We start from the raw sequence: 13726 nt of genomic DNA, 5'->3' as shown, positions 1-13726 counted from the left end.
ATACGGCATGTCAAAAGTAATCAGATTACATAATCAACAGTTGCCAGGTAGTTCAGGGTAATGAAATCCACACCATCCTCTCCCGCCTCTTCCTCCCTCCTCAGTGCAGTGACAGGATTTGTTACGTCAGTCTCGTGCGTGCCTGTTGTGTTTGAGGATGCGTGTGTGTTGACTGGAGGAGTTACCCGAAGCTCCTGCGGACAGACATTTTCTGATCCTCCAGGCTTCCCATAATCTGTCAGACTGAACCGGAGCTGGATGAGACGGACCACTGTTGCGCTCCTGCGTCTCCCGCCTATAAATATCACCCTATATTTATTTATTTATTTATTTATTTAAATCCTCACACAAAGAAGATTTCTTCTGGCTTCGCTTGGAATGAGAGCCGATCTGCCGGAGCGCTGTCCGCGGTGCTGAAACCCTCGCGACCTTCCACCTGCCGCGGAGAAAGGCGGATTTGACGCAAAACCGAGCCCGCTAGATGCATGCAGAGAACTACCTGTTAGCGTCTCCAGGCTGCGGGATTATGCTGCCTGTGCTGAGCGGCGTCGTCGCGTTTCCATTCATCATATTTGACTTCGCAGCTGCATACCACTGACCTACTTTGTGCAAGTTGTGAATAAAACCGACGCAGAAGGAGAGAGGAAGCAGTGCGGGTGCTGGGGATGAAGATGGTGTGGGAACAGTGGTGACCCTGTGGGGGAACTTCCAGTAAAACGCAAGAGAGTTAAAGGAGGGGAAGAGGAGAAGGCGTGCAGAAGAGCCAGAGGTGCGCGCGTGTGCGTGCGCGAGGACGGAGAAGGTTATGACCGCGTCTCTTCACCTGGACCTCGGGCTGCTGCTGCTGCTGACCTGCTGGCAAACACCGGGGCTGGTCGGAGCCAGTGAGTCTTCACTCTTTTATATTTTCAACTTCTCATCGTCAGTGTGGCTTTAAAGTGAAGTCCAGACACAACGTTTCCAGGTGCAAACATCTGTCTGAACTGAGATACTGAAGGGATTTTGTATAGGACAAGACACGTGTGTTTCAAATGTGTAAAAATACATTAGAAAAATACAAACCTCATCAAATTAGTAAACCAGACAATTGTCTTCTAGCATATTTGCTGAAATGCATCATAGATTTGTTTTTGTTTGTCTCTCCAACCACCTCTCTCATAAAATAACAAATAGAAAAAGAAAGTGAAATGATAATTTCCCCGAAATATTGACAGAAATATCGTTTTCAAAAACCATAAATATGCTTGAATAGAAGCAGTAAATACTGCAGGTCATCATTCAGGTGTTTCTGAAGCAATAACATCCTGTTCCTAATTTATATGTTTACCAGTAACAAGAAAATGGACGTTAAACTAATGTGAATCAGAGGGAAAGTATCCCCACAGACCAAGCTGCTTGGTCTTTTTCTCCATGTTTAGACATTTTGTTTTTGTGGTTTTCCTGCATATGGATGCTGTTTTCAAGATGAAGACATTTTCATGAAATCATAAAGTACACAGCCATTAATGTGTTGTTGCTCCCTGGAGCAACAACACATAAATCAGGAGAACATCTTATGAAAGGCAGGACGAACTGATTTATTAGCACGATATTTCTACCTGCAATCATTTCTGATTTTAAAAGGTCTTTATTGACTCGGAAACATTGTTTGTTCAACAATAACTTGCGGTCATATTCAGCCTCACCAAGCAGATCTGTTTGCCTCTGCATCACTGTGGGACAACACTGAAACTCAACTTTTCCTAATTCTTAATAATAATAATGGCATTTACTGCATGTTGGAGACTATAATGAATGAGTAGCATTATTGTCTGTGATATGATGTTTGCTGTGCTGGTATTGCAAACTACATTTTGACGGTGTGAAGGATTTGGGAAGTTGTACTTTTGAGTTGCACTTGAACATGTGATATTCATCTGAGAGTCATGAATCATTGTTGACATTGAGCTCCATTCGGTTGAGTTGGCCCAGTTGTCATTGGAGTTTAGATGTAAAAACTCAAAGAACTTTTAGTTTAAACTTTTAGGCCAACATGGATGAGAAATACTTCCACCATTACTACTCTGTGATGCTCACAGAATAGTTTCATGACTTTTCTCTGTTACGTCGCACTGCTCCGAGATGAAAACCGAGACGAGAGCTGTTAGTTTTCAGAACAAAAGTTCTCCAATGTTTTTTGGAAAAGGAGCTGAAAGATGGAAGCTGAACATTCGCGGCACGTCAGGGAGCACAGGAGGTCTTCATTGAAAAGAAGCGGGGCAAAGAGCTTCTTTACTCACGAATGGAGGGCTGCCGTTCTGCTCCGCTCTGCCTCACATCGCTGCTCTCATTGTTGATTGTGCTTATTCTTATTGTCTGTTGACTCTGATCGTCCCTGCAAACCTGATGATTGCAATGATCCCTGTGTCTCCTGTTGCAGCATCGCTTTGATGAGTTGTTGCAGGACGTGACTAAACTTAACCGACAGAGAGCAAATTTAAATTCTCAATTGCTGACATCTGGGTCCAAGTCAAACATGTTTTTGCATAATGTGATCATTAACTTTCACTTGACTTGCAGAAAATGAAACAAGAATTAAAACTCTGATCATGTCATGTTTGACCAGTATATGATCACAGTCATGGAAGGATTGCTGAGTGGGCCAAGGGGCCAGAACCTCCGTTTAAAAGGACTCAAAAACAAACAAAGCAACCAGTGAAAAGAAGTGTTGTGTTTTTGGTCTTTCTCTGTGTCTCCGGGTCTTTATAGGAGGGATCGGGGGCCTTTAACATGTTAGCCCAGGCACTATTGTCTCAGGGTTAGGGGCCCATGTTCATACTGTATCTTAATCAGCATGTACATGTTGTTACTGTATCTCCAGCATCCACCCGTCCCACAGAAGGTAGGAAGCCATGAGCCAGATTGGACTGTCTGAGTTCATCAGCAAACAATTGGCTGTGATTTAGGTTCTGAGTCTTACGTCAGAGACACACGATGTAAACAACGGCTGTCTCGAGGCTTGTTGTTTTTGTCGCTGGTGGAGACGCTGTCATTGTTGTGTTGCTAGGAGCTGCAGAGAAACACAGAGTTGGATTTGACAAGAAAATGTATGTTTGGTGGAAGCTTTTGTCTGTCTCATCGTATAATTAATTAATAGAGCATTGTGTGGAAAGATCAAACACAATGTGAGTGTGTGTGCATGTGTTTGAAAAAAGATACCCCACATTTTTGGTTGAACTTCAGCTCCAATTTCTTAGCAAAACCTCTGTGTTGCAGATGATGCATATGAAAACAGCGCTGAAGCTTCAGCTGTCACTTCCTGTGAAAAGGTTGAGATATTATGGAAAAAACTGTTGTTTGGTGGAATAAAACCAAAATGGACTTTTAATGGAAATATTGACAAAATCGTTTATTCATTCAGACTAAAATTATTTGATAAAATAATGTAAAAACATCCTCTTCTGCTTGTATGGGTTATAGAGTAGTAAATATCTCTATTGGTTTAATGTGTGGATTAAATCTGGCATTTACTTCATGATGATATTATAAACTGTGTAGTTCAATTTAAGAGGAGAATCACAAATTTGTCTTAAAATAGAACAATTATAAACGTGGCTAAATGCGTCCTGAAATGTTTAAAAATGAATGAATGGGCATGAAAAAATAATTTATACAAACCAGCTGAAAACATGAAGGACAAACAAGGACAAGTAAGGAGTGTGTGTGCGCGCGCTCTTACATCCATTGAACCGCTGTATTTCATAATTGAATCAATATCCCTGTTCTCCTCCTCCCCGTTTCCCTCCACCCTCTCTCCATCTCTTACCACTCCCCATCATTGATCTTTTATCCTCCCTCTCCGTCTATCCATCTCACTTTGCCCTTCGTCTGTCTTTTCTCTCTGAAACCAAAAGATTGAAAATTCACCCGCCATCTCTTGGTATCTGCCCAAGATAATTGCTATTAATAATAATTGTTATGTCATATTCCTGTCATCTTTCATCCTCCTACCTCTCTCATCTCCATCTCTTTCCCTCTGTCTTCCTGACTCCACCTAAGCCTCCCCTCTCGTCTCCTCTCCTCTCCTGGTGTGTATAATGTAATTGCAGAAGTCTATTCACTGTGTGAGCACTCCGTTGCAGCCCTGGCAGATGAAAGCGTTTGGGATTTGGCAGCCGTAACGTGATGGGAGTAGGAGGGGGATCTTAGCTGTCATTGGCAGGGACGAGGGAACATGGTTTTGAATGTGTGTAGGTGGAGGATGGGATTATTTATTCTACATACACTTGTGTTTTATGTCAAGGTGTCCTCTATTCTCTCCGTAAAGGAACAATCCTCATGTGGCATCATGATTAGATGTACTACCGACAGTATGCAGACATGCTTATCAATGATATTTGAAACAAAATACAGTTTGTGGAAGAACATTCCCTCTTTAAACTTGGACATTTTCCTCGTTTGATGTGACTTGACCTGACCTCAACTCCATCACGCACCTTCAGGATGAACTGGATCACCGGCTGTGAGCCAGACGAAGGTTGAAGGTTGAAGGTTTGTTGCATCAGCAAATGTTCACATGAATTAGACTGTTGGTTCAGTCGGTGTTTATTTGCCACAGACGGCTAATATGCACACCGTACAAACGTAACCAACAACAGGATGTTTCTGTAGAAGTTGAGCCCTAAAGCTCTCGGATGAGATGTTCAACAATCACATGTGGTGTAATATTTGGGTGTTGTTCACATACTTTTGGCCAAATAGTGCAGCGTTCAATTTCAGAAAATAATTCAAAAATTGAGCTCCGAGCGTCGGGCTTCAGGGCGGTTCCACGGGATCAAGGAGCCTCTTTCAGCACAGACATTCAGTGATTACACAGAGAGGAATTAATCAGCACAGTGGCCAATTTCCACGCCCACAGCCTCAGGAGATATAGACCAACATGCATCGCAGCCACAGGATACATTGGGTCGTCAACAATGTTGCTTTTTCTCAACTGACCAAAATAAAAGCCTCCCACTTTCTCTCACTCCACCTCCACATGCTGAGTGCAACAGGTTCATAAGCCTTCCTCTGTGCTGTCACAAGGGGTTTCTGGGAAATGTATGAAATCACAGATTAAAAGAACTCGATGCTCTCTATCACAGAGTATTGATTAGATTGCGCGGCAGTATCAGAGGATGTGTTGATTGATGGCTGGACCACTGCAGGGAGCGGAGGAAGGCTGGCTTGCAGAAGGAGCTGTGGTTAGCTTGTTAGCCTGAGATGAGCTTGACATTCACGGTCATTCTCCACAGAGCCCGACTGGATGCTTTCGCTCTGCTACTCTCTTTTTTCAGTCTGTATTTTTGGAGAGTTGGTGTCAGTGCTGCTTCCTCCAGCAGCCTTTTCTTTCAACAAAAGGGAAGCCACGCTGCTGTCATTTCTGTGTTTTGTTGTTTCTGGATTCAGGAGTTCATCAATGAGCCTGAAACCATGGCAACAACAAGCGTGTTCCAGCCGAGTGCATCACCTTTTACATGCAGTGCGTTTCTGTAGTTGCTTGTTTTTTTGCAGCTATGTGATGTGAAATTGGTGAAGATGTTCTCTTCATTTGAGCTCTCATTGCCGTTTGGCTTTGTGTTTCTATTTGAACACACAACGTGAAGAGAATTCAGATTTCCATTGGATTATAATATGTCATAATGCAAAGTCCTTTTTTGAGCCTTGATGCCCTAATTGGCTGCTGTTTTAAGTACAGTATATGTGTGTGTGTGTGTGTGTGTGTTTCTCATCTTTTGCAAATGATCAAATATTTACATCTCAGCCATTTAATGGACACTTTAATCCACAGTGACGTAGGGAATGGGACAGTCATCCTCACAAGCGTCTCGCTCAAGGACACTTGGACAGGCGGCTGGTGGGAACATGATGGAATATCAGTATGGCTGTTTGTTTATGTGTCCAGGGCGTCGCTGTAAGGACAGGGGGACATCTGAATGTTCGCCAGGAAACACCAGCCTAAATCTTTTGTAGATTGTTAGTTTGACATTTTGGGGAAATTTGAACTTAATGTGCAGTTGAATGCCCAGTAATGTCTGGTTGAAGCCTGAAAGCAGGATGGAGGGGGCTGTTATAGCTGCAGATTTGTCCATATGGGTATGATGTTGGCGTGTCCACTTTCGGCCATGTGGTGTCTTTCCAGAAACTGCACTCAAAGTGTAAACTCTAAAGGTGCTTCTGACCGTCCTTAATAAGTAATACCTTTGTGTTTCGGTGTGTGTGTGTGTGTGTGTGTGTGTGTGTGTGTGTGTGTGTGTGTGTTCACAGCTGTGCCAGCAGCCCCGGTGAACGTGTCGGTGACTCAGCTGAGGGTGCACTCGGCCATGGTGACCTGGAACGTCCCTCAGGGGGACACTGTGATCGGGTACTCCATCTCACAGCAGGTACAGTGACGTTGTAGTGTGTGTGTGTGTGTGTGTGTGTGAGAACATTTACGATCTGTGGTAATGAGCTCACAGATGGATTTGTTTCAATTGCTTTCATCCTCAAAAAGCTTGGAAAATAATGAGTTCATCTGTCTCTCGTCAGATTCTCCCTGCGCTCTCTTCTGGTTGACGGACAATTCAATTTGCAGGGAAACAGATTGAAGCGATGAACACCCAGAAAACATAGCGTCTGAGGAATACATTCATTCAGCGGGTTAATGTCGAGGCCGGCTGCAGGTTGACGTCGGTACTTTTTGTAGTGATGATAAAAAAAACAAATCTCCTGATTACAAACATTTCCAGCCAAAAGAAGAAGTGGAACTTAAGTATCCAGTGAGCAAGAACGACTTGACAAATATTGGTCATGGACTTGGTGAATTGAAAATAAGAAACACGGTAGAGACCAGTGGTTTATTCCAACTTAACATTGGATGTATATTGATGATATAAAAGCAACAATGTTTTCATACAATTGATCATTTAGTTTGGTCAAGTTTGCATCTGAACTACTTGGATTTCAAACTTCTATTTTTTACACGAGTTGCACAAACACAGTCCCCGGCAGCTGCAGGGGCTTCAGCACCTCTTTGTGCTGCGGTTAAAGTAGCTCTGGTTGGGAAACGTCTCATTCTGCTCGTACATCACCACGTATTGTCCGTCTCACATCTCCTGACACCCCGGCTGCTAACTCAGCTCCGTTCATTCTCATCAGTTTTTACAACCCACACTTTGGCAGGAGGAGAGTCAGAGATTAGCTCAGCTCTGAGTGGGAGTCGTCTCCATTAGTGGAAATGATTTGGCCAGGACTCACAGGAGGAACATCCACGGTGCCAAACAGCTCTTCTCTTTCTTTTCAGTCATCTTACGTCTGACTCAGAATCCATCAACCTCGTGGCATTTGCAAGAAACCAGGATGTGGATGTAAAACATCTCCTGCCATAACCTCAGAAAGCTCTCATGTAAAATCCTTACTCGAATATTAATACGGGAGGTGATGGAGCAGGTATGCAGGATGTTAGTCATCAGAAGTGGCTCTTAGTGAGGGTGAAGATGTACATAAGGGCTGAAAATATTAGATGCAGTTATGTAAAAGGCAGCTGTCAATCATGCATATCTTCAAGAAGAAAAGAGTTCCTCCCAGTGGGACAGGAACAGTCTGAGCTGAATGAGTACGAGTGAAGCGACGCGGCTCGTTGCAGCTGGATTTAATTTGCATTCCTGGCGTCTGTCTTGAAATGTGGAAATAATGATGTTAAATTCAACACAGCGGTGCAGCGGCTTTATATTACATGTCCTTCATCTGTTCCAGAGGCAGGACGGCCTGATGCAGCGCTCCATCCGAGAGGTGAACACGTCCAGCCGCTGGTGTGTGCTCTGGGATCTGGACGAGGACACACACTACAGCGTCCAGGTGAGGCACACACACACACACACACACACACACACACACACACACACACACACCTCTTAAGGAAGCTGCCTCGACTCTTCTAGTTTGGGTTGATCTGTTGTCATGTTTAAGAAGAGCAGGTATAAGGGTATAAGGCTGACAGTAAATACCTGATTTAATGATGATAGTTTACCATAAAGCAGGTTTATGTCCTGTCAATTCTTAGACAACATAAAAGGTGACATTATTAAATAGTCTGGAAAAAGCTGATAAATAGTTTTGAGGAAAAGCATGCATTCAACTGAGGAACCTCATTGATGATGAACTGCATTTTAGAAATTGACTTTTATTCTTAAACCTCCTGTGTGTTTCATGAACAGAACATTTTCTTTGTAGAGCTCATGGTTTCTTGAATCTAAAGCCAGCACAAACTACAGCTGCCATCTAAAGGAAGAGTCTAAAGTGACTCTATTAAACATTTTAGAATCCACTAAAGCTTAACAGATAGATACAGATTGTCCTTCAGCTGGAGGACTCAGTTAAATGTGCGGATGTCCTTTAGAAGAGTCAGTGAGCAATGCACTGATGAGAGGACGGTCAAATGATAAGAGAATTTATGAATGCAGTTTGGTGACTGTAGCTGCTGGAAGAATCTTAATAATCAGTTTGAATGAAGAACACCTCATCAAACTTTATTTCTTGCGAGTTGCTTCATGTTTTGCTTTGCTGAAAATGTTCCCAAATGAGTATTTAGCTGAAATCTTTATTCCCTCTTTTATCTTCCAAGCTTTCAGTCTGCTTCTACATTTCCAGTTTTGCTCGTCCTCCACTGATCATTCATGATCCCGCCCAAAAACCAAAGCACCATTTGCTCGCTAAATATACCCTCGCAAGCCAGTTTCTTGTCAGCGTTACATAATCCTCAGCTAATGTCAGCTGGGAATGTACCCAGTGTTGAGCTGTATAGAAGTCCAACTACGCTTCCTGAAAGGTATGAGCAGTGCTTCATGTTTTCACCTGAAGAAACTGGGTCTTTCTTTGGGGGTTTAGGTGCAGTCTGTTGGGCTGCAGGATGACAGCCAGCCCAGCCGTGCCATCCACTTCAGGACTCTGGAGAAGAGTGATCATTATCCAGCCGGAGTCCTGGACCACAGTGAATAAACACACACACACACACACACACACATCTATATACTGTATATACACGTTTATTTTTACGTTCTAACTTAATTATTTTAAGAGGAAAACAGGAAAAAACTTCACCTGCATCAATCTTGTACTTTCATATCGTCCCTCTTTTATCTTCCTTATATCTTCCTTATATGTAGTAAAGTACTTATATCTTCCTTATATATGGTAAAGTACTTATATCGTCCTTATATATAGTAAAGTACTTATATCTTCCTTATATATGGTAAAGTACTTATATCGTCCTTATATATAGTAAAGTACTTATATCTTCCTTATATATGGTAAAGTACTTATATCGTCCTTATATATAGTAAAGTACTTATATCTTCCTTATATATAGTAAAGTACTTATATCTTCCTTATATATGGTAAAGTACTTATATCTTCCTTATATATGGTAAAGTACTTATATCTTCCTTATATATGGTAAAGTACTTATATCTTCCTTATATATGGTAAAGTACTTATATCGTCCTTATATATAGTAAAGTACTTATATCTTCCTTATATATGGTAAAGTACTTATATCTTCCTTATATATATATATAGTAAAGTACTTATATCTTCCTTATATATGGTAAAGTACTTATATCTTCCTTATATATAGTAAAGTACTTATATCTTCCTTATATATAGTAAAGTACTTATATCTTCCTTATATATAGTAAAGTACTTATATCTTCCTTATATATGGTAAAGTACTTATATCTTCCTTATATATAGTAAAGTACTTATATCTTCCTTATATATAGTAAAGTACTTATATCTTCCTTATATATAGTAAAGTACTTATATCTTCCTTATATATGGTAAAGTACTTATATCTTCCTTATATATAGTAAAGTACTTATATCTTCCTTATATATAGTAAAGTACTTATATCTTCCTTATATATAGTAAAGTACTTATATCTTCCTTATATATGGTAAAGTACTTATATCTTCCTTATATATAGTAAAGTACTTATATCTTCCTTATATATAGTAAAGTACTTATATCTTCCTTATATATAGTAAAGTACTTATATCTTCCTTATATATAGTAAAGTACTTATATCTTCCTTATATATGGTAAAGTACTTATATCTTCCTTATATATAGTAAAGTACTTATATCTTCCTTATATATGGTAAAGTACTTATATCTTCCTTATATATAGTAAAGTACTTATATCTTCCTTATATATAGTAAAGTACTTATATCTTAAAGTTTGTTCAAATAAATGTGTATGTTTCCACACTTTATAATTATATCCATGCGCACTACAATTACCAGCAGCATTGATACTTTCTACACAGAGACAGTGTTTTGTTGTCGGACGGTTATATAGTTCATGTCAACAATGGGAAAGACTTGTAACTTTATACTTGTCTTTTTTTTGTCTGCTCATGAACAAAGATGAGAGAAAAATCGATAAAGTTCTCTTTGTTTGTCCTCAGATGAGCCGGCGATGGAAGGTTTGGGCATGACTCCTCACTTACAGACGGGAGAGCTGCTCATCATCACCACTGTGCTGCTGCTGTGGGCAGGTCCGCCTGGATGTGTGTGTGCGTGTGTGTGTTTATCAGGGGGAAGTATTATTATTGTTGTTATTATTAATTTAAAAAATCCTGTGACTGTTCGACTACTATATGTTCTAGGTTATTATGGCTCATGCATTCATGTAAAAGCAGGACTTTACTGTTGGAGTTGGTTGAAGTGGAGCTCATTTTGAACTATGAACTGTTTTAATAATGCATCAATGTGTTGAATATTTTCTAAATTGATCAATTGATTGTTTGGTTTGTAAATATTCTCAAATGCTGCTTACAAAGTCATATCAATATGTTAGCTTGTGAATCGATACAGTAAGGACTGACTGTTCAGTTCTTTGTGTTTTTACTTTCTCCTGCCCTCCACGTCTTCATCATCTTCCTCCCCAGCCGTCATCGCCCTCTTCTGCCGACAGTATGACATCATCAAAGACAACGACTCCAACAGCTGCAAAGATAAAGCCAAGAGGCCGCTGGTGCGAGCCCCTCCTCCTTACTGCAGCACTTCAGCCGGCAGCTCACCCATCGAGCACAACGGAGCCGTCCGCAGCAGCAGGGTGACTGATTCATTCTCCCTGAACTTCATCAGCACGCCTTCTTCTCCATCGCCTCCATTCTCCATTTTGTTGTAGCGCCGCTCTATAATGCACGATCGGGAGTATTTCCTCTCTAAAGAGCCTTTGTAGTTCCATCAGAGATCTCCTAGCAACCAGAGCTGCTGCCATCATGGCGCAGTATAAAACCAGCAGGCAGGGAACAGAGAGCGCTTGTTGGGTTGTTGCTGTGGATCTAACCAGTGACATGCTCAGTCAAAGTGAGACCACGGAGAGTGAGACCAGTCGGTCAGCTGGAGCAAATCACTCAGTTCTCTTAAGATGAAAAGGGTTCATTTTCAAAAATCAATGAACATCAGAATGTGTTTTATAAAACGTATAAAATATCTGCTACGAGGGCTGATCCATCACACTGAAGGTACAGGGTCTGTTTTGATAGTTTGTGGTTTTAAATATGAAGTAGTTGGCTTTTATTTCATAACTACATTTCGATTGTATGGACCCAGTAGAGGTGAAGTGTTGACCACTGTTTGTTTGCAGCATGTTACACATTGCACCTTTAAAGGAAGGTATCCTTCATCTTCATGTGATAATGTTTATATGCAGATGAGACGGTTGTATTCTGCATTCATTGCTTGTGCATGTCTAAATTAGAAACGTAGTCATTTTGCATTGCTTTTGGTGGCATTCTTTCAGTGACAGCGTGAAAATGTACCCGTACTGTATATTGTAAAACTTAAAGCGTGGTTTAATAACCAAATATAACCTTGATGAGATTTTGTTAATCAGTGATTTAAACGATGAGTTGTTCGTTTGCTGAGTAATTGATGAGTGGAAAACAAGAACAAAACAAGAAGTGCCAAACATGATTCATTTTAAGTCTGGGTGCTTGATAACAAGGAGTGCCTCGTCATCCTCCCCAAAAGGAAGACGTATTTCTTATTTTTCCAGCCAAAACCTGAATACAATCAAGTGAGAACTTCAACTGAGCCGGTGTGAAATGTCAAGCTTGCACAGGTCATTGATGAGCTGATAAATCCTTCACAGACGTCGTGTATAATGTGCATGAGGTCACGTGGCGCTGCATGTGAATAAGGCCCACACACATCCTTCCCCAGGTTTATGAGTCATGTGCTCCTCTCTCTCTTTTAGCTCCACAGAGCCTCCTCCTCCATCAGCATCATTCGAGTCTGAGTTTGGGCGTTTGGCTTTGAGACTCGACATCTTGCTGTACAGCGCAGGACGGACGGAGTCAGTGATGTGCGACTTTTGCCTGAGGAACTTCAGTGGGATTATCATGACAGATGAAGAATGTATAGACTAAGACAGAGAGTCAAAATGATTGTAAAATATGGGAAAATAAGAAGCACTCCATGCAAATAAACTGTGGAGTAAATGGATGACTGCTGCTCTCTAGTGGCAGAAGATGGGACATGCAGGTTTTCAAGGAGGAGTTCAGCTCGAGAGGACTTCTGCCCTGCAGCCAGACTCATGTCCCTTTTATTTCTATTAACCCTCTGCTTTTAAAGACTAATTGTGAATATATGCATGTCTGTCTCAAATGAATTCAAAAGCTGTGTGTGTGTGTGAGAGAGAGAGAGATTACATTCCAAATATTTCGTTTTTTCTACACGTTAATTCATCTCATCTGTTTTTCATCTCCTAATTAATAAAACAAGTGTATTATGTGTACATAGTTTAAATTGAAAGTATTGGTAATTTAAGTATGATGGAAATACATATTTTAATGTATCGGATGATTCATTTTACACTCGATTAAATCAAGTCGTAATTTTAGCATTTAGTTAAAGTCATGACATTTTTAATCAATCTATGATGACTCAGCATACTTTCCAGCCTGCATTGTGTGAGTTTAAATGCAGCAGCTGCAAATCGAGCTTCTTTCTATATTTTTTTCTCTGTGTTTTTTGGGTTGGTATTGTTGAATGACTTAAACTACAGGGTCAGCGTATAATAATTCAGGCTGCTATGGTCAACATTAACTCAGCTTTAGCGATGCTGCTGCAAGATCTCAGGCCACAAAAATCCAAGTTGGAAAATAATATAATATAAACTCAATAAATGACTGCAGGAAAGAAGTCTGAGCATCTAAAAAAAAGCATCTCTCCGATACTCTGCTGCCTGATAAGTACATCCTAAAACTGCAGTTTTAATTAATACTCAATGAGACGTCATGTCGGTCAACTCACCAGATCAGCCAGGTTCCATGTGCATCGGGAAGCAAATGCATCTGCCCCCGTTCTTCAGAAAATGATTGGGATGTAGAATAAATCTTGGCCTTAAGAGGGAGCAGTCTGTTCACACACGATGGGGTTCATGGCTCATTGTCACCGACAGCTCTTTCTTGAATGTACACAGTGAAACCAGTGACTTTGAGAACGCAAAGTGCATTGAAAGAATATATATTGTCTCTAATGTCATGGTCGAATCAAACTTTTTTTTATTTTATTTTCATCGTATTTCCTTTATTTGTGTTGCTCCAGATTACATGACGGTAACTTGAAACGAAACAAAGATTATGTTCGTGGACGAAGTGTCTGATTATAATTTCTGACTCCGTATTCTCCAGTTTCAATAAAAATGAAAGAAATGATCA

At 40.7% G+C, this 13726-nt stretch overlaps 1 protein-coding gene across 2 annotated transcripts; it reads left to right on the top strand.

The window, feature by feature from the left end:
* Window positions 1–805: 805 nt before the first annotated feature.
* LOC306797032 (fibronectin type III domain-containing protein 4-like) lies at window positions 806–12790 on the top strand (the record flags this gene model as incomplete). 2 transcript variants are annotated; one of them, XM_079296197.1, is made up of 7 exons in its annotated part: window positions 806–884; window positions 6286–6401; window positions 7753–7854; window positions 8884–8986; window positions 10463–10552; window positions 10946–11112; window positions 12262–12790. In XM_079296197.1, 7 exons carry the CDS (start codon window positions 806–808, stop codon window positions 12301–12303), a joined length of 699 nt encoding a protein of 232 aa, XP_079152323.1. In that variant the 3' UTR covers window positions 12304–12790. The 2 variants fall into 2 exon arrangements, with proteins under 2 accessions (XP_079152323.1, XP_079152324.1); XM_079296198.1 differs by lacking the exon at window positions 806–884 and adding an exon at window positions 5373–5500.
* Window positions 12791–13726: the final 936 nt, after the last annotated feature.

This window comes from Melanostigma gelatinosum, assembly GCF_949748355.1.
Source record: "Melanostigma gelatinosum genome assembly, chromosome: 24".
NCBI classification, from domain to species: Eukaryota; Metazoa; Chordata; class Actinopteri; order Perciformes; family Zoarcidae; genus Melanostigma; species Melanostigma gelatinosum.
Note: the sequence above shows the minus strand (reverse complement) of the source record. Positions and strands in the feature narration are given on the sequence as shown.